The sequence below is a fragment of the Mesoplodon mirus genome (genome assembly GCF_964341445.2).
Source record: "Mesoplodon mirus genome assembly, chromosome: 14".
NCBI lineage: Eukaryota > Metazoa > Chordata > Mammalia > Artiodactyla > Ziphiidae > Mesoplodon > Mesoplodon mirus.
This window is the reverse complement of record NC_138990.1, coordinates 59,956,673-59,981,197: the sequence shown is the minus strand read 5'-3', so window position 1 is coordinate 59,981,197 and position 24,525 is coordinate 59,956,673. Positions and strand designations below refer to the sequence as shown.

The following is a 24,525-nucleotide window of genomic DNA, read 5'->3' as shown; positions in this document are numbered from 1 at the left end:
CTTTGAAAGAAGCCACATATTGTATGATTCTGTTTATATGGTATGTCCAGAATAGGCAGAAAATGCTTAAGTGGTTGCCTAGGACTGGAGAAGGTGAGAGGTGCAGGGAGGGGAGTGACTGATAATGGGTGAGGCTTTTTTGAGGGGGGGATGATGAGAATGTTCTAAAATTGACTGTGGTGGTGGTTGCACATAGCTGTGAATATCCTAAAAATCCTTGACTTGTACACTTTAAGTGTATAAATTGTATGGTATATGAGTAATATATCAGTAAAGCCATTGTTTTTTAAAATCTGTCCAAATAGCACATGGCACATGGGCCTGGGGTCTGTTAACCCAGATAGAGGATGTCTAGGAGAAATGATCCAGAATGAATGCTGTAAATGGATCCAGGAAGTTAGGGCAAAGACACAGTACTACCTTAACTGGAAATGGAGAACAGGCTGGATAACCTTGGAAGACCTCTTTTTTCATTCAAAAACCTCTAGTATAAAGTTCAGCTGAGTTGGGTGCTTTTGTGGGAACTGTTCTGCTGTGCACAAATTTGTAAATGTGTTTTTAAACTGGTGTTATTTTGGTGGGTTTTGCTTTTTTTTTTTTGCTTTTTCTAGTTATCAAATGCTTGTTGGAAAATCTTGAGGAAGAAGTATCTCGGGCTGAAAATTCTCTGCTTCAGGCAGCAGCATCGTTTCCAATGTATGGGCGGGTCCACTGTATAACAGGAGCTTTTCGGAAGCTAGCTCTAAAGTAAGTATATCCCCACCCCACGCTCTTTCCTCAGTACTCACTTCTGATCTTTAAACTCTTATTGGAATGTGTCCTGGGAAAGGAATGTATTGCCTTAAAGGTAATTAAAAATTAGATTTAAAAATGTACATATAGGGCTTCCCTGGTGGTGCAGTGGTTAAGAATCTGCCTGCCAATGCAGGGGACATGGGTTCGAACCCTGGTCCGGGAAGATCCCACATGCTGCGGAGCAACTGAGCCCGTATGCCACAACTACTGAGCCTGTGGTCTAGAGCCTGCAAGCCACAACGACTGAAGCCCACGAGCCACAACTACTGAAGCCTGTGCGCCTAGAGCCCGTGCTCTGAAACAAGAGAAGCCACTGCAATGAGAATCCCGCACACTGCAACGAAGAGTAGCCCCCGCTCACCGCAACTAGAGAAAGCCCATGTACAGCAGCAAAGACCCAACACAGCCAAAGATAAATAAATAAATAAATAAATTTATTAAAAATAAAATACATATATACACGTATTTTTATGTCTTAGTATTTCATAGATTGCACGATTTTGAAACCCAAATTCTTTTGACCCCTTTTGTCTATTAATTTCATCTTGAAAATGTGATTTTTGCTCTTAGTGTAAATTACCCTAATGTCTTTGTTGCAGCAGCCTGCAGTTGGTGAGTGAGTGGAGACCCGTGGTGGAGAAGCTCCTTGTGACGTCCTGCAGGCTTTCCGCCGTGGTGTCTCCAGTTATTCAGAGCTCCTCCCCAGAAGGCCTCATCCCCATGGACACTGATGCAGGTCAGTAAATGAAGAAAGCTAGAATTACTATGTTTTTTCCCCTAATCATTTCTTCAGAGAGATACAGAGGCTAAATAGGGGGAAAAGAAATTATTATTATGACTAGTGATATTTCTGCCTTTTTAGTAATATTTTTAACTATGAAAAAATAACCAAAAAAAAATAAATAGCCAGGTGATCAGCAAGGTACTTCCTCCTCTGGGGTAAATTGGGTTTTATAATATGTCATTTCAGAATACAACCTACCAGGGTTGTATTCTGGCAGGCAGTGTAAATTAGAGAGCAGTTGATGGGATTCAGTCAGAGAAGGCAACTTGTTAGAAATCTGAATAGGCAAAGACCATTGGACATTCAAAGACCATTTAATTAAAAAAAAAAAAAATGGAGGAGATAGTCAAAATGCCCAAAATTGAACTCATGAACTTTCATCTGTCTTTTCCTTCCCAACCCTTGTATCTTTGCAAATGGCCCTACCAGAGACCTGTTTATGCAAGTCAGGAGCCTAGGGCTGCTTGACATCTCCCCTTTGCTCCTTATATCTAGCCTGTCTCCACGTTCTTTCAGTGGTGCCCCTTAAATAGCTTTCAAATCTCTTTTTTCTTTTATCTGCATCTTCTTACCTTACTGTAGGCTTTTATCCTCTCTTGTTTCCCCACATCTACTCTTATCTCCTTCCATTTCCTTTTTACCACATCCAAAGTAATCTTTTCTAGTCATATAATCTATCACGTTACACATAATCTTTACTTAACCCTGTGCTCTGCCCACCCCCTCTTCCTTTTTATTTAAAATACGTTAGTGACCAGGTCCTGTAATAGTTTTGCTCCTGCTACCTTGCCAGTCTTGTCTCTTAGCATTCTCCCCTTCCCATAGATTCTCCTTCATGGAGTTGTTGCAGTTTAACAGGAATCTTGTCTGTTTTCCTCCCTTGTGCTTAGCACAGTGCCTGGCAGAAGGAGGTACACTATCAATAGTTGTTAGAATGAATGAACAATTCCTGAAAGTATAGGAACTAAATTCAGTGCCTGGGATGCCCTTGGTGGTATGTGTATACAGCAGTTCCCTCTTAATCTGAGTGCTGTATGATCCAGGACCCCCAGTGGATGCCTGACAGTGCAGATAGTACCAAACCCTATACATACTATGTTTTTTCCTATACATACATACTTATGTTAAAAGTTAATTTATAGATTAGGCACAGTAAGAGATTAACAATGGTAACCAATAATAACAGAATAATTATAACAGTATACTGTAATAAAAGTTATGTGAATGTGGTCTCTCTCTGTTTCTCTCAAAAAATCTTACTACATTGTGCTCACCCTTTTTCTTGCGTTGATGTGAGATGATAAAATGCCTGTGTGCTGAGGTGAAGTGAGGTGAATGACGTAGTGTCATCAGAAGGAGGAGCCCTGACGATGTTGATGGTTGGATGTCAGCTGCAGACGATGTTGATGGTTGGGGATCCCAGGTGGGATGGAGAGGGACAGTGTGAGGGGATTACTGGATCTGTACTACAACAGGCCAGAAGGGATTGGCCATTAAAGGTATATACCAACATGAACGTTCCTTTGAACACCTGGAAAATCATGAAGTAAATTTATATTTTGGTGTTGAAATAAAGTTGGTGAATGCATTTTGGAGTGCAAATGAGAGGCTTATATTAAAAACATACTAAGTAAATCATAAACACACACTGCATCATACAATACAGTACTTTGGGCCGATAATTAAACTAATCTAGAGTTGTGTGGTTGCATAGAAAATGTTATGTTTTGTTCTTCACTAAAAATGAGTTGGAAGGTTGGTGGTGGTTCATGATACTAAGATACAGTTATAGATTTATTTTGGCTGATAGTCTAAATACTAAAATTTGTTGGTTTTGTTTTCCTACTTAAACAGTGCATAGGAATAAAGAACATCCAGTCTGATAGCTAATATTTGGATCAGGCAATACCAATATATTTTGGATGAGAAATCTTGAATGTTTGTCACCAGTTTTGGGTAGGGCCTTCAGAGTATGCTAAAATTTTGTTTGTTATTAAAGTTTTAAAATATCTGTCAGTCTCAAAAACTGTCAATGGTCCACTAACTTTTCCTTAATTTTGCCTTTTCTTTTTTCCTCTGGTTGTCTCCATTTTTCTTATGTCTTTCCCATGTTATCTGCCATGCATTATGAATTCTTTGAAAAAAGTCTCCCCTGAAAGCCACAAAAATGGTTGTTAAAATTTTATTCTGGTTACCCATCTCTTTTTTCTTAGTCTTTCTATGGTTTCTTTTTGGGCCAGTGTTACTTTCTCATGGCTGTCAAAATTTGTTTTTGGCAAAATTTCAAGGAAACCACAAGTGAACATAGGATGTTGGCCAAACCATTATGATAGCAGTTTGGGTCTTTGTATTTCCCATAATACCTAAAATATAAGTGTGTATAATAGGTATACAGTAAATAACCCATTCTTTGATTTGTTAATTGGTTTCAGATGATTACCTGTTGTTATTTTCTTTCCAAATCAGAGCCTGCCTAGCTCTTTATTACCTAGTCATCCATAAATTCCTTCAGCCCATGTTACTGAACCTCTGCCATGACCCAGTTTCTGTTCTAGGCACTAGCAGTTGAGCAGTGAACAAAGTCTTGCATTCGTGAAGTTTACATTTCCTAATCCAGCGAGTGCTTACTAAGAAAAATGAAGTTTAATATAATATTAGGACTGGAAATCTAACTTAGAAAGCAGTATATTACTTATGCATTTCAAAGCCAAATATGGAGTTTTCATGATATTCCTGGGCCATAAAAGATTATTTTTGTTGGTGGTGGGATTTCTTACCTCTTAAAACAAAATTCATTGAAGTTTATTGCTCTTCCTTCATCTATTTGAGCACTGTATTTGAGATTCTTAGACAACACTGAGAAAAGCAATGTAAGGGAGATGGCAGCCTTTGTCTATGGACAGTTTCTGTTGTGCTTTTTTGTCCAATCTTCACCCTATTTAAAATATTCACCATATTTTGAAAGTACACTCAAGTGTCATGAGGACCTTATATAAATAATTTTCACATTATCCATCCTGTGAGTCCCTTCTTATAGTGCTAATTATCAAGTACTGAAAATTACAAAATTTTTGAGGGCAAATACCCCCAAGGGAAGTCTTCATGTGATGTGGAACTGGGATTTTACATTATCTCATCTCTCTCCCTCAGAGTCAGCAAGCCGCTTGCAGACGATTTTGAATGAGATTCAGCCCCGAGATACTAATGATTATTTCAATCGAGCTAAAATTTTGAAAGAATGTGATAGCTTTGATTTGGAGGACTTGAGTGCCAGTGTACCGAATATTGATACTTCTGCAGAAATCAAAGGTATATATAAAATCAGTATTGTAGTCAGTATTTAAGCGACAAATAAAATGTGCAAAATGCTCTTTTTCTATAGTAAATCAGAGGCTGCAAATGTGTGTAGTACACTTCTAGAAAATAAAGTCTTTTTTGAGCTTATAAATGATTTATTTTGGGGAATGAGTTTATAAGACTTTACCAGAAAATGGTGTTCACCAGTGCAGTGTATAAGGTGCTTCAGCAAAAAGCCTTTCAGTGCTGAAACCTGTCTTGACAGCCAGGTGATGTAGGAACAGCGATGCACAGTGAACTTGGGTTTGGGGACCAGTCTGCTTCTCCCAGCACTATGGTTTGATGTTGTGAGAGTCCTCATAGTCAAACAGCCTTTTAAAGGAAACAAGTTTATGACTCAGAGAAATGTGAGCTGCTCTGTTGTACCAGGCCTCCAGAATTCAAATTCTTACTGTTTGTTTTCTCATTAGTTCTTTTATAATTTTCTATAATGCTGTAAAAAGTCATCAGAAGCAGTAATATCTTATTGATTTATAACATATTCTACATTCTCCACTAGGTGGGGATATTGTCTTGTAAAAATTTCTCTTTATGATTTTTTTTTTTAATTACACAAAATAACACAAATGTACGCTTGTAATAGTTTCAAATAATACAGAGATAAATATGAATTAAAAACAAATTAATTTTGTTTTCTTTCATTTCCTTATTTCCTCCTCAATCCTACTTCATCCCTCTTTAGTGTACATCATTTCAGACCAATTTTATGTATTTAAGTGTATGTCCATTTATCCTTTGAGTTTAGTGGCCTTTTAAAGGACAAATGGGATTACGTTAAAAAGGTTATTTTGTTAACTTACATTTTAAATTTAATAGTTTCTTTTGGATTTTTTTTTTAATGTCAGTACTAAAATATTTCTAAAGCTAGAAAAAGAGAGTAAGGATTCTTATAGCTAATCGACCATGGAATTTAAATATATTTTGAAAGAGAATTTGTATTTTCCTTTGAAAGGAAAGTCATATCCTATTCTTTTACTGACATAGCAGCCACCCTCACCAAAACAAATAATAAAATGTATTTATTATAGTCATATTTTATGGATGACTGAGAAGCAGGAAGAGTTTGTTTCATTAACTTGCAAAGGTTAGACTTCGGTTTTAGAATAATATTGTGTTTTATTTTTAAGTTTATTTTGAATATAGTATATTAAATAAAATACTGTGATTCCTACCCATAACACATGCCCAACAAATGTTAGTTATTTTCTCCTGAATAAATATAGCATATGACAAATTGGTTTGTTCAAGCAGATTATTCTTGGGGAAATTATGAATAAGCTTGTTCTAAGAAACCTGGGATGTGAGTAATCAAGTGTCTAGTGTTGCAATAGTTTTTTTTTTTTTCTTTTTAAGGTAAAGAAGGAAAAACATGTGACGTAACTGCTCAGATGGTGCTGGTATGTTGTTGGAGAAGCATGAAGGAAGTCGCTTTACTCTTAGGCTCACTGTGCCAGCTTCTACCCATGCAGTCTGTGCCAGAATCTCCTGATGGATTATTGACAGTGGAACAGGTAGGGTAGCTGTTTATTCCACCTGGTATAATTTCTGGTCAAAGCATAAATCACAAACTTTTATTTAAAAGTTAAATAACTTAAAAAAAATTTTTTAATAACTTAAAAAATTTTTAAACATTTTTCTTGAATAAAATCTTACAGATGTCAACTGAAGAAAGTTCATTAAAGTATAGGAATTGGATCTTGCAATCCATTTCCAAACTTTGGCATTTTTAGAAATGTTTTTATTTTTCTAAGTTATATAAATAATGATAGCTTTTACCTCACTTTTAACTTCAATATTAACATTTGAATTTTTATTTCTCCATTTAACACACACAAACTTAAAATTCAAATGTAAATGAACTTGTCTATTTAGTAAAACTCCACAAACCTCTTAAATTTTGCAAAGAAAAAAACATATATATATTTTTTCTTAATATATTGGTTGATTATGGATCTCATGTTTCCCTCTACATTGATGATAAAGTTGTAGTTACTTTGGTTTTTTTGGCTGACTTTTATTTTAAGACCACAAAGTCAGTTCCATCTGGGACTGTTCAAGTGACTTGAGTGCAGTGTTTATAAGAAATTAGCTTACCACAAGCATTTCATTTGGAAATATTTTAGATTTATTAGATTTCTGTTTTTAATTGAAACCCCTCTTCCTTTCCATATGGTTTCAACAAATCCATTTCCCACCATTTTCCAGCAAAGATACATAACACGTACTTTCATTTTTAACCTTTTTCAAATAAAGATAGTTTCTCCCGTAGGGTGTTATGACATTTAAGAACAAAACAAATATTGTAGTATGCTAATGCTGATTATTTCTGTAATAACCATGTGACCTGTTCCATGGAAATAATGCTAATATTTTTATTCTCACACTCTCTGTGGCTGATGTGTTTGCATCTGGTTAACAGCTGGGCTTGTGATGTTGCAAGGCTCTGAGACAGAACGGCAGAGGGGAACAGAACACTGCCGGCTTCATTACGTTCCTTACTCTCTTCCAAATCAAACAGGCGTTAGTGTCCTAGAGTTACTTGCAGTCCTTACTGGTGACTGGCTGGAGTGCCAGTGCCAACGTCTTTGCTGAGGAATCCAGCTATGATTAATGATTACTTCCCTGATGTTCACCATCTCATTAAGAAGTAAATATGGGCTAGAGCCCCTTGACTTCTCAACTTTTCAAGGACAAGTTAAAACATCTAGTGTTTTAGGTTTGCTGGCCAGTGTTTAAAAACAAAATTAAGGGAAACATATTTTACTTTTACTATAGCTGAGAAAGACCTGAAAGCTTCCTGTGAAAATCATTTCTCCCTGACACCTTTTACAGGGCACCCAAATCTTAGGAAGTTCTGTGGGATATCCAGGTTAAAATTGGGAATTAAGTTTTTTAAATTGGGAACTAATATAAAATAGATGTTTGTAAAACAATAACAAAGAGAGGCTCTTCTAAATCAAAGAACTCTTCTGACGACTGTTTTCTTGAATAAGAAATAGAATCCTGTTTTTCTGTAAAATATCCGTTTCCATTCTAATAAGGTCCAGTCATTTCTCCATGTCGCCATTCATGTGGTGACCCCACATATATATGTTTGAGAAGAAATTAATGACTGAGTGAGTGAACAAGAGTGTATGTGATAGCACTGTTCTGACATTGAAACCCTGCCCTCTGTGGAAAACTTTAGTCTTGATCATGCTAAATTTTACTAAAAAAATTAAAATGCTCCTTAAAAAATTTTAATTTTTTTACATTTTAAAAAATGTAGGGGCATTTAGTCAATGAAATCTAAAGATATCAAGAAATTAGTATTACATTACTAGAGGATTCCTGCTTTTAAACATATAATTTTGTTCCGTGAAATTCCTTTAAACTAAACATATTCCTATGTACTTAGTACTTTTAAGAGTTAAAAATATAAATGACAGAGAAGAATGCAGTCTGCATTGGAGTGCCGGGGCCACGCCTAGGGTCTACCTTCCTTCCAAGGGCATAGCTGCCCTGGCATCACTAGTTCTTCTGTGCACCTTGTGGCAAAGCTACAAAGGTAAGCGTCAACAGTGTAGGTGAATGTGACCACAAGAGACCTGCAGAGGCAGTGAAGTGACTTACGGGCAGAATGCTCCGCATTGTTGGGGAGAATTGGGAACTTGGATTTCTTATTCCCAAGAATCATAAAAACTGTGATCTCCTTTTCTCTTAGTGGATGAAGGAAGTTGTTCTACAGAACCTGAAATACTGGTGTTCAGCCTGTTGCTTCTCTTGCTCTCCACTCACCCTTCGCTACTGAAAAAGGAATAGGATTCTCCTGCCAATTTATATTTGAGGTCTCACATTTAGACGACGTAGAGGACTTCTCATGGAACTCAGCTCCTTTAAGCCCATCCTGATTTTACAGCCCTCTGTTAAAGGGGTGACAACTTCAATCCCCCATACATGAGTATAGTTTATACTAGGCCAGCAGGTAGTGAGACTCCAATTTGGGGATTTTTGCTGCTGTACGAGGAGAGGAGCTGGTGCTCGCTTATAATTCTGAGTATTCAGTGCTGTATTCACATACTGTTCGAGCTGGAAGGCTCACAGAGATGATATTATCCAGCTCTCTTGCACAAGGGGAGACTGAAGCCCTTGGATGTTACCTGGTTTGCCCAAGATCACAAAGCTGGTTTGTGGCAGCTCTGGGACAGGAACCTGATTCTTCTGCTTCCCAGCCTGTATTCCTACATGACACAGTGCTGCCTTTGTTCTGAATGGCTCATTTAATTTTTCTTTAAATTTAATTTTCCCAGCTTCCCATAGCCAACCAGATTTTTGCAAGCAACAGGACAGTAAGGCAACTTGCTACTGAACTTTATAGCAAATGATCCATTCCCTTAGATGATTGCTTGTGAAGGAGTGTGTCCTCTGCGACTTCATCAAGAAGAAAATGTGTTCATTCAGAGGCATGTCTGACCCTTCTCCTGCGCTGTAATCACATTATGAAAGGTTCTTTCATAATGTCCCTGTCCAAGAGGCAGAGATAAAACCAGCTTTGAGGGATGTAAGTCGAGACCCTTAAAGAATGAGCAGTGCATGCAACCTTATCTCACAAACTTCCTGACTGGTGTGTGTCTGGGTTTCAAGCTGGGTGCTTTGCTGATGCAGAGCTTTTGCTTGATACATTGTTGGTCCTCTTTCCATGGGATATCGGATACCCAGTACCTACTGATTTTTTTAAACTTCCTCCACCTGGACTATCAGTTCATATGTTTATATATTTCCCCTAATATTCCTAAAAAGAAGCTTTTGGGTAGATTTTTTTTTTAATGTATCTGCTTTCCGCTTCCTAGGAATTATTGCCACAGAAATCACATGATTAAGAATAATTACCAACTATTAGAAATGAGCAATTTAAAAAACTCCTACTTTAGATTCTATTGTAATTTTCATGATGTACATGGCTAACTGGGTTTATATGTACCCTCAGTACCTTTTGTTACTGTTTTAGGTTTTTGTTAATGAACTATAAGTGGGATGTATGTTTATTAGCATTTGTCAGTCTTAAAGAAATTACCTTTTGTATTTTCTTTTACCAAAGTTTATTTTTTAGAAATTATGAGTAAGTATTCATTGAACTGTGCTGAGTGCAGGTTACCATTTTTAAGCTGTGAAGTGAAGTTGAGCATGTAATTACATCATTTAGTCAACTATTTATTGACTGCCTTACTACAAGGGTGTTGTGGGAATATTAAGAAATAGAATATGTGGTTCTCTGAGCTCAAAGGGCTTGGAAATGTAATAGGGGATACAAGACAAATTCATTTCAAAAAGTCAGACTAAAGGGCAACTGTTAAAATGTCACATGGTTAAGGATTTTCCAGAAAACAAAGAATAAATGTTCTGGTGGGAAGACGTCTGAATACCAGGAAACCATCATCTTTGTTATTATGTAGGAGGACAATGTTTGGGCTTTCACGAAATCCCAAGTGTTAGTAAGAAATCACTATAGTAGAGAATGTCCAGTTTAAAATGTTAATTATCTTACTGTAGTGTAAACTTTTATAAACTATTCCATTTAACCAAAGTGGAATTAGAAACTCCTGTTGACATTCCTAAGGTTGTGGCTGTGTCTTAAAGTAAAATTTAAATTAAGGTTTAGGGATTAAGTCTCACTACTTGATGACACAAAATGAAAACAAAAATTGACAATATTGATTGCTACACTCTGCCAGGTACTCTGCTAAATGCTTATTTGCATAATCTCATTTATTTCTCAGAATAATCCTGTGAAGTAGGTTCTAGTTTTATCCCCATTTCACAGATGAGAGAACTCTGTTACTTATGTAATTAGCTTGTATTGGTAAGGAGGCTGAGTAGGGCTCTTGAACTCAGCCCTCTTGGCTCCAGAATCCCAGATCTTAACCAATGCACATGCTCTTTGTAGAAATGTCCCACCTGTATACTTGAATCTTTTTGGGCTTACTAACTTATAATGAGGGTAATTAGCTTTGATTTTTCTACTGTATTTCTCTCTACTATCTAGATAAAGGACAAACAAAAAATATATTTACATTTGCCCTTTGTGGGTTTTATGCTCTAGGTGAGCATTTAGCTCCCCTGTTTAGTCTGTTGGTGAATTATAGGTGCCTAGAGACATAGCACGTAGCTGTCCTCCCCTGTGGAAATTTATACCCTGTAAATCCATAAAGCATGTTAATTTGCCTATAGAAGTAGGTTTTATGGAAGGTTAGAACCAGGATACACTAAACTTAAAAAGATAGTGATTAGAATTTCATTTTAAGAATAGAAATCAGTGCCCTTTTTTTTCATATTTACTTTAATTGCCTTTCAGAAATTCTGAGATATATATTATTTATTAAGAAAATATTTTGTAAAGACATCATCCATGTTAAAAGAAAAGTTTTTATGAACTTTAAATAGGAGCTAGGTATCTAATAGATAGATTGAAAGGCAATCGAGTTGAATTTTCAGAGTAGTTTTTCATTTTTTAAATAAAATTTTGAAATTCTTTTTCTGATTCTACTGTTGTCATAAGTTTCTACAGGGTTAAGTATGTTCCCTATAGTCTGATCATCCAAGGGGAGAGTGTCAGCATGGCCCCTGTTCCCTGTCCAGCTGCTCATGGACCACATTGCCCTGTTGACTCCTCCCACCCACTGTGATAGGGTACATCCTTACCTTGCAACCCTGTCTTCTTCCACTATTTTCTAGCATGAAATCTTGAGGCCATTCAGCCAGGTCTGCTATCACTCTCCTGTATAGTCTGTGTTCATTCATGTAAAAAGACCCAGTGAAGTGTCTGACAGGTAGCAGCTACTTAATAAATGTTTGTTCATTTATTCTAGTATGCCAGCTTCTTCTCATGGTAATTACCCTTTTCTGTATTGGTTCACTCATGTATATCCTGTTTAAGGTCTGGCCATGAAGCTTTTTCTAATTCATTTCAATGCAAAAAGAGCTGTCATTTCTTAGTGCTGTTAAGCTTTGCTGTTAAGCTTCTGATGGGTACCATCCAGCATATTGGTTTTCTCTGAAAGCCTTTGGAGGACAAACATCTTGTTTTGTTCTTTGTCTACCCAGCGCTAAGCTGCTAAGCATTTGACAGGGTGCTAAAAAAGTACTTACTGTCTGATTAATAGAAATATACTCTCTTCAAAGGGAAAAATTTATATTAAGCCTGGGTGTTACCTAGGTGGGTTTGTTGGGAAATTAAGTGCAAAATGAAATGAGAAAAAATGGTCTACCTCTCACTTCTGTCTTTAGAATCTCATTCTGTTTTCTGAGGCCAGGATTATCTAGGGTTGAGGTCTACCCTTCAGAAGAGAGACCATCCACTGGTCTCATTCACCTCTGAGGTCTTTGATGTTATTATATGCTTTTTGACTTAAGCCCCTTTGAAGAGAGTTAAGGTAAAGGAAGCAATGAAAATCTGATCTTTGTTTAAGAACTAGATTGTAAGTCCACAGAGAAGCACTTTACCAGTAACATTTCTGTTTTCCTGAAGTATGTTTTAATATCTGTAACATTAAAAAAAGATTAAGGATGTTAGAGAGACCCCATCTCTATGACTTCCTGTTTTTATTTTTTGTGCCTTAGTACACCTTTTTAGAAATCTTCTTTGGTTTCTCTAATAATAGAAATGATGGTCATAACAAGTTAGTTAACTGATGTTTCTTCTGGTCCTGTTTTGTAGCGTTATTGAGCTTCAGGTATGTCTTGGGGGTTAAATTCAGATTTTGTGCTTGATAATTCTGTTCAAAATATACTCTGAAATTACGTATTGAAGGTAAAATGATAAGGCTTACCCTGACTCTTGACTTTTGACGACTAGTAGTATGTAGCTTGTAAAAAATATTAAAAATTAAGGATATCATCAGATCTTTACCTGAAAACTTTAGCTGAAGAACATGACATGGCACTCTTTGGGGATATTAAATTGTTAGAATTTTAAAACTTCTGTTATATCCTGCTTTTCTGGTTATTTCTTGATCTCATATCTGATTCTTATTTCTCTAAATGTATCACCCATCTTTCTATAATCATATATATTTTGAGTTTAGAGTATGCCTTTAGCTTTCTTCTATTTGGAAATCCAGACAGAGGTCACATTGAACTGAATTGGTTTATAAGTTAAGGGCCTGTGCTGAGCTTTTAGATTTATTAACTCATTTTAATACACAATCTGTGAGGCAAGTGCTATTATTATTCCCAGTTTATAGATGAGACTGAAGCAGTTGCCCATGGTTACATGTTTAACTACTCTTTCTACTGTTTATCATCTCTGATGTGTGCAGAATACCAGTCACTGTGCTGAGGTAGAAGTTGTTTCTAGATAAGCCTATGTGAGCTATCTTGGGTTAGCTTGCTTTTTCACCATTCTGTGACCTGCTGGGGAGACCTGGATCAAGAGAGAGCCAGTTGTAGCTTTGGTCCTGAGTTTTATACAAAATCTGGATTCTCTAAAGCTTATCAGCTACCAAATCTTATGGTATAAATGTAGAATCAACCCAACCACTTTAACAGTTAATGTTATACAAAACTTCATCAGCAACTAATTGCAGTCATGTCTTCTTTAAAGTAGATTGTCATATTTGTTATTTGTTTAAACTTGCATGGAGAAAAGCAGCATGTATGAAAGCGATTGGGTAGCATTCTGGAAAACTCCATGGTTCTGACTCAAAATGAAGCCTGTCAATTTTCAGGAGGCCCTTTGCACTAAATCTTGTGTGGCCATTAATATTTGTATATCTCTAAAAGGTAATTATTGGGAAGTATTGTTTAATGGGTTGGAGTTTCAGTTTGGGAAGATGAAAAAAATTCTGTAGATGGATGGTGTTTACCCAGTAAAGTGAATATACTGAATGCCACTGAACTGTACACTTAAAAATGGTTAAAATGGTAAATTTTATGTTACGTATATTTTAACCATAATAGAAAAAAAATTTTTTTGAAGTGGGGACTAAAAGGTAATTATTTCACGTAGGCCTAGGTGTGTAAGGGTTGTCACCTTGTGTGATTTGCTGTTGGTGTTGAATGATATGAGCTAACAAAGAGAACACAGCAAGATTTGTGAAGCTGGCATAGGGAGGCAGTTCTAGCCTAGCAGTTAAAGATGGCCAACTCTGGAGCCAGATTGCCTGGATTTACGTACTAGTTCTACCACCTGCTTGCTGTGTGACCTTGAATAAGTTACTTACCCTTTCTGGACCTCATTTTTCCCAGTTGTAGAGTGGAGATAATAATAGTGCTTTTTTCATGGAATTATTGTGAGAATTAATTGCGATAGTATTACCTGTTACATAATAGGTGCTAAAATATTACCTGTTACATAATAGGTGCTAAATGGATGGGCATCGAGACCTGAGTTCTAAATGATGTTACTGACATAAATACATCTGTCAGTGTAAACATAAATGGCATATTTATTTTTGATTTTGTTTTGAAGGTAAAAGAAATAGGAGATTACTTTAAACAGCACCTTTTACAGTCCAGGCACAGAGGAGCATTTGAACTGGCTTACACTGGCTTTGTGAAACTCACCGAAATCCTAAACAGGTAAAACAAAGCAAATATCCCTTTAATTTTAAAAAGATTAAATGTACAAACCATGTGCTCGAAGTAGAATTTAGTTGTGTCTTTTGATGTTTAAAAGAATAGGACTTAGTTGGCTTCAAAACTCTTGGAAGAAATTGTTTTCTTAGGTTTCATTGTATGATTTACTGCAGATGATGGAGTGAAATGTCCAAACCGAGTCGCTGTCTCATTGAAAGGTGATTTGACACAAACTCAAAGATTTTGCTAAAAATAGATTTGAAGTTACCATTTATTTTCATTGAGTGAAATGACTGTTTTGTCTGTTTGAAAATTACTTGGCTTGTGGAATAAAATAAGCCCTCCAGTTTTTTGGATTTGTGTATATTACAGACAGAGAAACACTTAAGGATTTTGTGTTTTTCTTCGTAATTTTATCTTATAGAAAATTTAAAAGAACAGTAAATAGACCAAAAAATATAAAGGACTTTTCCCCCTTACTTGGAAAAATACTTAAGTAGATTTCGTACATTTAGCCAAATGTTTTTTTTTTTTTGACATTATAGGTGCTGATAATTTCATTCATTCATATAATAGATTTCCTCCAAAGAGCTTGTGAGGAAACCTTAAATTACTTAATGACTAAGTGTTCATGGCAAGTGTTCTCTAAATAAAAGGTAGTATTTTCCAGGAAAACATTTCCATTGCCTGGAAACTTTTTGAAATGAAGCAGAGTTCTGCCAGCCTTGTAGCCTTAGCAAACATTTTATTTTGGGCCGTTAAGACACCTACTCCTTGAATATTTTTGAAGCATTTTTTTCACGCTCCTGGTAAAACATTTATAAAACATTTTGGCAGTTATGGGCTGTACAGAATATCTTTAAATGATACATTAAAACATGTCCTTGACATTAAACTGCTGATCTTGAAAATATTTTGTTGTCTTTGCAGCTCTTTCTTTCCAGTGTAGACATGACTTAAGAATATTTTTTTCTCACAAAACAACACACTTCCCTCCCTTCAAATCAATTAACAAATATACATATTGAACACTAGCTGTGTGCTTAGTACTGTGCTTGGCTTGGAGGATATAATACTTCTTTATGAGACAAGGTTCCTGTTCTCAAAGAGCATATGGTTTAGTTGGGGAAATAAGCAGGGATGAAATTCAAAATATTTAACAAGTGGTACATCATGGGCACTGACTGGTCAGAATAGACACTGGCTGTAAGCACCCAAGATCACTGTCTATGTGGATGTGCGTGAGCTGAATACCAGCCTGGAGAGTGAGACCAAGACACTTGAACAAGATGAGCCAGTGTAATTGTCAAAATTTGGGTGAAATTTCCAAATTCTGTAGGCATAGCAGAGAGAAGGCAACAAAGAAAGGCTGGGAGGGCTTATTGGAGGGGGTGCAGTTTGTGCTAATGCATGAGTAAGGTTTAAGCAGATAGGAGGAGAAGGGAGGGGACTTTATGAGTAAATGTCCAGAGGCTAGAACCGGCACGGCATAGTGTTAGGTGAGCACATGAGCCAGCCTGGTTGTGGCGGTGGTGCTGGTGGTAGCGTTACCAGGCAATGTCATGCATTTGGATACATGGAGGTCAAATTGTGGATACCTAGAAAGCACATTTGCTGTAGTAGGGATGGAGAGAGGGATTGAACATTTGCGACCTGAAGTAGATCATAGGAGGCATGTAGAATGGAGAAATAGCCATAATCTATGACACGAGGTCTTAGTTCTACTTACGTCCATTCTGGTTATTGGCAATGAGATTGTACGAAAATTACTGTCCTCAGCCTCTGATTCCTTCATCTGTAAAGTAAGGAAAAGAATATTTGCCCTGTTGACAGATCTCTCTGGCTTTTGTTATATGGATCAAGTAAAATACCTATGTATGAAGACCCTTTTGCATTATTAAACTTTCTACAAATGTAAAACATGATGAGCTTGATGTTGGTTACGGTGCTGGTGCATCAATGTAGTTTTTCATTTGGAGGTGTTAGGTTAGATAGATTGTAGTGACAGATAGTAGTGAGAGGAGACTGGCATCGGCGCTAACAATCTCGAGCTGAGGTGATGAGAGCTTCCTCTGAGTCAGTGGCTCTGGGAATGGAGGGAAAGAAGTGGCATCTCAATTAATATTTATCCCCACATAGTAACAACTCTACACATGACGTTTTGAATGCTTAGAAGAGAAGCTGTGGACATCTCTTATTTCATGGTTTGATGTGTCAAGAATTAGGGCAGTGCATAGCTGGGTGATTCTTCTCCTCGGGGTGTTTATCGAACTCAATTGGTGGTGTTCAGCTGACAGATGAACTGGTCAGGAGGGTCCAAGACAGCTTTATTCACATTATGGCACCTTGGTTGGATGGCTAGAAGATAGGGCCTAGTTGGGACTGCATGTGGCCTCTCAGCATGGCAGTCTTGGGGTAGCTGAAATTCTTATATGGCAGCTGGCTTCCTTCAGAGAGACTGTTCCAAGAGAACCGGGCAGAAGCTTCATGGTGTTTTCTGACCTAGCCTTGGAAGTCTCATGGCATTGCTTCAGTCACATTGTTTTGGTTCTAAATGAGTCTTAAGGCCAGTCGGATTCAAGGGGAGAGGAATTAAACTTCACCATTTGATGGTGAAGTGGCAAGATTGTATTGTAGAAATACGTGTGGGATGGGAGATATAGTGGTGGCCATCTTTGAAGAATGCAATCTGCCACATGAAGTAAACTGAATGTGTGTGATAGAGGTCCCCAGGGAGTCCACGACTGTTCCTGTGGTTTAATTTTTTTTTTTTTTTTTTTTTTTTTTTGCGGTACGCGGGCCTCTCACTGTTGTGGCCTCTCCCGTTGCGGGGCACAGGCTCCGGACGCGCAGGCTCAGCGGCCATGGCTCACGGGCCCAGCCGCTCCGCGGCATGTGGGGTCCTCCCGGACTGGGGCACGAACCCGTGTCCCCTGCATCGGCAGGCGGACTCTCAACCACTGCGCCACCAGGGAAGCCCCATGTGGTTTAATTTTTGGTGACCAGAAAAGTGGGATTGATGTTACCACAGGCAAGGAGACTGAAAGAGGAGATTACTTTGATAATGATGAATACATTTGTTCTGTATTTGTTGAGTGTGACATGATGGTGGCATATCCTGGTGGAAATATTTAAGTCAGAACTGGGAGATAGGGGATTAGTTTGGGTGCTATTGCAGAAACAGAGATGTAGATTTATACCATCTTCATAAATATCATAGCTAGTAGGATTGTAGTCTTTAGGGAAGAACTTAAAAGGAGAAAAGAACAGAGGACCAAGGACAGAGGCTTTTGAACAACTGTACTTTGTAGTTGAAAGTACAGTTGAAGGCATTCCAAAGTGGAGAGATGAGGCAAGGCCCAGTGCCTGGTATCTCAGCCACTCCTAATCTGCTGTAAAGATCTCCTCATGGCTGTCACTATTGGCTTTTAACCAACCTGTTATGAGTTCCCAACTGTTCCTTCCAAACCAAGTGGTTCTTGATCCCTTTGGAGACATTTCAGATCTGCTGAACAGAATGTTTTAGGGAGAACATCTTTGCAGTATGTGTGGCTTCCTTTTGTTTGGTTTTAATTTTTAAAAGCAAATGTATTTCTTTTGGATCCTTCTGAAAGCTTTTAAGTTATGAAAAATTTATTTAGACATACAGTGCTTTAAAGTTTGCAGAAAGAAATCTGGGCTTTCAGGAAAATCCACTGAAATGGAGGCCAACTGCCGGCCACCTCTTGAACTACAGCTGTGTTAAGGAAGCAAGCACTTAAAGAGATTAATGGGTAAATAACTGAAGAGTTAAACATGAGCCACATTGTTTGAATTGGTGTTTAACAGGATTATTCAGAATGTCTTCAAATGTAAATTGACTTCACTATTAAACAATCATCTAAGAATAAATAGGAATGGGAGACACTATTCTTTTTTCTGGGAATTTTTTGAAAGCAACACTTGCGCGCGCGCGCGCACACACACACGCACACACACAATATGTTGAGTTAATCTTCTAGAATCTGATTTCTCATATGGTCCTTTCTATTTAGAATTTGATGAAATATTCATGCACTCTTTAAAAAACATAATCACCTGCCTATGCATAATTACCTGCTTAAGCACTTGATTAGAGTGGTTAAATACATTAAAGTTATCACTGTAAATTCAGGTTTCTGATGAAATTCATATTTGCTTATTTACACTCTATAATCTTAGTATTTTAAGTTATTCTTTCAGTGATAATAAACAGAATTCTAAACTAGGGTGCCAAGCAGGGAATCTAGTTTTCATTTGTTCAGCCATAAATTAAAAGCTTAACTCTAAGGGGATTAAGTTGTTGTCTACAATTCTAAATCTAGAAGGGAGGTGCATGAGTACCTGATATTGTCTTACTCTTCATTTTTTTGAATTGCTCTGCTTATTTAAATGTAGCTTAACCTATGAATATTTACTGCACTAATTACAATCATTCTCACATTGTTGGCCTGAAAAAATGAACTGCTGACATTTAGCAATTTTTGTCATAAAATGCTACTACTGACTCATGGACGTCAACAATTATGGTGGACAGAAGTAATTTAAATATGTATTACAACTTTCATCAGTTAATTATAGCTACTACAATTCAAATTCAACAGAAGACTTCTTAGGAACCTTTGAAATGTAGTAATGAAAAAATAATTTCACTCTACTGGAGAATGAAAGACCAAGTTTCTAAAGAATATGCAGTTGAGCAAGAAATAAATGTAGAATGTAATGTATGAGGTTTGGGGAAAAAGTCATTCAACTCTAAATAAAAAATATATAATCTTGTTTAAGCCTTTATTTTCATCTCTTTTGGCAGATGTGTCTAGGACAGTTTTTATTTCTGAGTATCCTATGATTTTTATTTGAAATATTAATAATTAAAGAATAACTAAGTGATCATCCACTCTGGGAAGCCATATTAATACTTTACATAGAGAAAAAAATCCTTTAATTTTCCTATTTCTATAGTGGATTAAAAGGATTTGGGGATAAATAAATTAAATAAACAAATTAAAGAAAAAAATTAGGTCTTAACTCCAATTCTCCCCACCCCTTCCAACTTACATGGTATTTGGTCCAGTGGTTCAGATCTATCTTGCTTTAAAAAAAAAAAAAAAAAAAGGATTTGGGGAAAACTAGAATGTCAATGATTTTTTTCTTTTAAATTTATTTTTTAGAATGTCTTAATGTTTAAAATCTAAAACTTTGTGTCTTTGGTTTGTGACCCTTGGATTTTTATTTTTAAGCTCACTCTGGAACTTTAAATAATCATTTTTAAAGTTCTCATAATAATACTGAGTCTTTTTAGCCTCAATAATGAAGGAATCTTGTTCTTAGTGAGTAACTTCTGTCTCAGCTTTGTTAGTAAAGTCCCAGAGTTTTTTTTTTTTGTTGTTTGTTTTTTTTTTTGTGGTATGTGGGCCTCTCACTGTTGTGGCCTCTCCCATTGTGGAGCACAGGCTCCCGGACGCGCAGGCTCAGCGGCCATGGCTCATGGGCCCAGCCGCTCCGCGGCACGTGGGATCCCCCCGGACCGGGGCACGAACCCGCGTCCCCTGCATCAGCAGGCGGACTCTCAACCACTGTGCCACCAGGGAAGCCCCCAGAGTTTTTAATATTAATTTTTTCCTCCTTGATCTCAGGCAGTGGTTGTATTAAATATTAAGAGAACCAACAATTTGTTACATCCTTCTAACCACTTCTTTTAATCCACTGTATCTTTCCCTTCCCCCCATGGCTTTCTGATTGGTAATTCAATTTATATTTGGTCATCGTTACTATTGCCTGTGCCTGCAGCTGAGCCTTCAAAATAGCCCCCTGATGTTTTAGCCTGCAGTAAACTTCAGCAATATTTGATGGTGGTGAGGGAGGTTAAGATGGCTTCTGTTGATATGTAGCTTTCTCACTGGATCTCATTTGGGCAAATCGTTTTTCAGGCTTAAAATTTCTCCATGCTTCAGGGCTATGTTCCCTGTTTTTAAAATGTGCATGTACATGCACACAACCTTCCTGCACATCTGTCCCTGTTTAGTTTAATTGAAATAATAAACACGAACCTTGAAATAATAAACACAATACTTGACCAAAGAATGAATGGAGTGGGGAACTTAGCTTATGAAATAATAGGAGCTTGGAAAAAAATCTCTAAGTTAGGAAAAATAACAATACTGAAAGAGTCTGAGGAAATGAAGGTAACATTTCTCAATTAACAATCGTAATATAACTAATCAGAATTCAACAAAAAATAGCTCTGTGTTACCATCCTTAGGTGGATGGATGAAGCCATTGGAGAGCCACTCTGTAGTCAGGGAACCTGATTTATTGGCACAAAATAGTCTAATGACCAATTAGTTGGGTATACAGCATATGTAATTTGATTTCAGTCTGGGTTTTATGCTTATCTTAGAATACTTACCCACTACCAGTGAGATAGCTTTGTGGATAGAAATTGGACTAATCTGTTTATAGAACAATAATTCGCTTCAGTGATCTTCTCAAGACAACACAAAGACACACCAGCCATGGACTGGCCTGTTCATTTCTGTTACTTTTGGTAAGGACTCAAGCTATAGCACTTAGCATAGAAAAACCAAACCAAACAAACAAATACAAAAAAAACAACACCTCCCGCCTCTTTCCTGTCAGCCTCCCCCTTTTTTTTAATGTCTACTATTTCTTTCTTTCATTTTTTTCTTTTAATAAATTTTATTTATTTATTTATTTTTGGCTGTGTTGGGTCTTCTTTGCTGCACGCGGGCTTTCTCTAATTGCGGCGAGCGGGGGCTGCTCTTCGTTGCGGTGCGTGGGCTTCTCATTGCGTTGGCTTCTCTTGTTGCGGAGCACGGGCTCTAAGCGCACGGGCTTCAGTAGTTGTGGCTCACGGGCTCTAGAGCACAGGCTCAGTAGTTGTGGCACACGGGCTTAGTTGCTCCACAGCATGTGGGATCTTCCTGGACCAGGGCTCAAACCCGTGTCCCCTGCATTGGCAGGTGGATTCTTAACCACTGGGCCACCAGGGAAGCCCCTAATGTCTACTGTTTCTTGACTGTGAAGAACAGGAACATCAGAGTGGTCTGATCCTCCCACACCCCCATCCTTAACCACTGCCTCCCTCCAAGTGTAGAGGAAAGAATATTGAGGTACCAGTTAGAACTGAGTTCTACCTACCAGCTCTGTTGATACTAGGAAAACCATGTAAATCTCTCTGGGCTGCTGTGTCCTCTTTGATAAAATAAGAGAATCCAGCTTTCTAAGGCCTTTTTAAATTCTGAGCATTCTACTCATGGTACAATACTGCTTTCTAGTTTCTGATTGGAAAAGCCTGGGGATTTCGGGTATGAAAGATGGAGGGAACTTGGATACATTTTTAGTAAACTTCCTTTAGAACTGGTAAACTGATCTCTTGGGAGACTTTTATGGGTTAATAACATTTAGTGAGGCTTGCTTATGAAGAACCTTGAATCCCTTGTAAGAAAGTTCCAATTTTTATGATGTACTCAGAGACTAAGGACATTGTATATTTTGTATTAATTTGACATGGGAGTGAAATAAAACAAAAGAGCCTTCGGACAAAGAGGATGTCTGCTCTCCTAGTGGAGGGGCACTCGCTAACCCAAGCAGGCTTGGAATTCCCCACGGCTGGGGCTGTTGAGTGCATGGAGCTGGCACAGCCAATCATGGACTGTTTCACTCAGGGACCTTGCCCTTTTCCTTGCTGCCCCCTGGATTGTGTGATGAGGAACCAAAACAAACAGCTAGAGTTTGTTGCATTGTTCTTGGGAGCTGTGCATGGTTCCATTTTTACCTTTCAATTCCTTCATTATCATAAACACCAGCAACTCTGGAGTTTTGAAATCACTTCCTTGTGAAGTAATCTTTCCTTGCTGGGGAGTAGACAGAAGGTTCATTGAACAGTCAGAACTCTAGGTTAGGCTATTATTGTGTTTTTCTAGGCACAGTGACTTCACCATTGAGGAGCCTTACAGTTTTTAGCCCTTCTTTTCTACACCTGGTTTTTCAATCATGTGCCTAACAGAATGACAGCTAATAGGCAGCAGCTGGCATCAACACTAGTGGGTCCTTATTTATTTATTCAGCAAGCAATTTCTTGAACATCTTCTATGTGCCTGTGTTAGAAACACTCTGACCATTGAGATTACAATGTGGTATGCCAGAGTTGCTGTGAACCTAGAGACATATGTTAGGATCTAAATTTGAAACGTTTAACTCAGTAGAACTAAGAGAGGCATGTGAAGACCTGAACAAGGGGCTGCAGCTTGTGTGAGGCCATGATGAGGTGTTTTGGGGACAGTCACATCAGGAGCTTTGGGTACTTATATAATTTAGGGTCATTGCTTTCTCTCTTTGAATTAGTAACTCAGGTAATAATATCTCATTGAATTTCAAAGCATTTTTACAATGATTTTATTTTCATTCTTGGGCATTGAGAAATCAAGTGATTTGTCCATAGCCACACAACTAGTTGGTGACAGAGCCAGAACTAGAATCCAAATGGTTTTTTTGAACCTCATTCTGCTTCAGAGTTAGCAGTTCACAAGTATATCGATCACCTGCTTTATGTAAGAAATTGTGATAGGTAGGCATTATAGAGGGTAAAATATTGGTAAAACATGGTTCTTGTTCTTAGAGGAATTTCTAGCCTAGCCTTTTAATCTTTGGTATTAGAGAAATCAATTAGATTACTTACAGGGCAGAAATGGAAGACCAAGAAAAAAGTCCGCTTACTGAGCTGTCTGTCCTGGTTTATGGGAAGAATGATTAATGCATTAACAGAATAAGCAAGGCAGGAAGAAGGGCCTGATCGGAGGCAGGATAATACTTTAGACATGTCAGGTTTGCGGTGGTGTTGGGAGGCTGCCTAGAGGGATAGCAGACAGTTGGAAATACAGGTCAAGAGATGGGGAGAGGGGTCAGAGTTGGAGATAGGGTGATCTGGGACTCCTCCAATTTTTTAGCACTGGAAGTCCAGCATTCTGGGAAACGCTTCTGTCCCAGGCTGACAGGGACACTGGTCACTCTTACTAGAGGTGTATATTTGAGAGTCACCCATGCAGAGGAAATAGTTGAAGGCACAGGCCTGGTCTCCTAAAGAGCCTTAAGAGAGAAGGGAAATGATTATAATCTGGGATTAAATGTTGTATTTGTTAGAACTCAGAAACATTGGTTCTTTGAAACATCTTTCTACCCCATGTTCACAACCATACAAACCTTGGTTAAACAGTATACAAACTGGAACCCTCTACTGGGTTTTGAACCCTATCCTTGGTTTTTTTTCTTGAATATTGGGAAAAAATGATCTCTTGGGATAGTATTTGGGCTAACAGAGTTGATTTTGATTGGGGATTTCAGTAGAGAATATCTTCATATCAGTGCTATGACCTTGGTATGTGGAGTTTCTGAATGTGTTCATACCTTTTTGAGGAAGCTAAGGAGTTGAATCATCTGCTGGCTCTAATGGTGGCACCTCTTGTCATTGGAAAGCACTTCTGTTTATACTTTCTTTTCCAGTTACTATATCCTCTTGGTTTGTCAGCCTGGTTTTTTAGAATGGTACACTTAATGGAGCTGGTAAGTCATAAGTTGTTCATTTATTCAACAGATATTTATTGAGCTCCCTATTGGCATGCCAGGCACCATTCTGGGTGCTGGGAAATAAAGAAGTGGACAGGACAGAGTGTGTCTCTGATATCATGGAGTTTATATTTTAAAGGCTATCTACAAAATAATAAACTGTCAGATAATGATATGTATTTTGATGTGATAAAGTTTGGTGGTAAGGAAAAGTCTTTCTTTCCTCCTACACTAAAGTAAGCCAAGGCTTGGATGACAAGAAGCAGCAGCTTTCTAAGGGAAGAGCTTTCCAAGCAATGGGAACAGTTAATGCAAAAGCCTTTGGTGTATTTAAACAACAGAATGATGTAAGATAGTTGAATGAGTTTGTTCAAATACGTCAGGCTTTGTGAGCCAGGATCTTGCGCTTCCTGGAATTTTTTTTTTTTTTCCTG

General features: G+C 37.7%; 1 protein-coding gene across 1 annotated transcript in view; it reads left to right on the top strand.

Annotated features, from left to right (window-relative positions):
* Positions 1 to 24,525, top strand: part of THADA (THADA armadillo repeat containing) — a 317,064-nt gene that overhangs the window by 56,314 nt on the left and 236,225 nt on the right. The window contains exons 18-22 of the mRNA XM_082643116.1: positions 612 to 747; positions 1,395 to 1,531; positions 4,730 to 4,888; positions 6,290 to 6,447; positions 14,382 to 14,491. Of these exons, the coding sequence (XP_082499242.1) occupies positions 612 to 747; positions 1,395 to 1,531; positions 4,730 to 4,888; positions 6,290 to 6,447; positions 14,382 to 14,491 (700 nt within the window). The remainder of the gene's footprint in view (positions 1 to 611; positions 748 to 1,394; positions 1,532 to 4,729; positions 4,889 to 6,289; positions 6,448 to 14,381; positions 14,492 to 24,525) is intronic.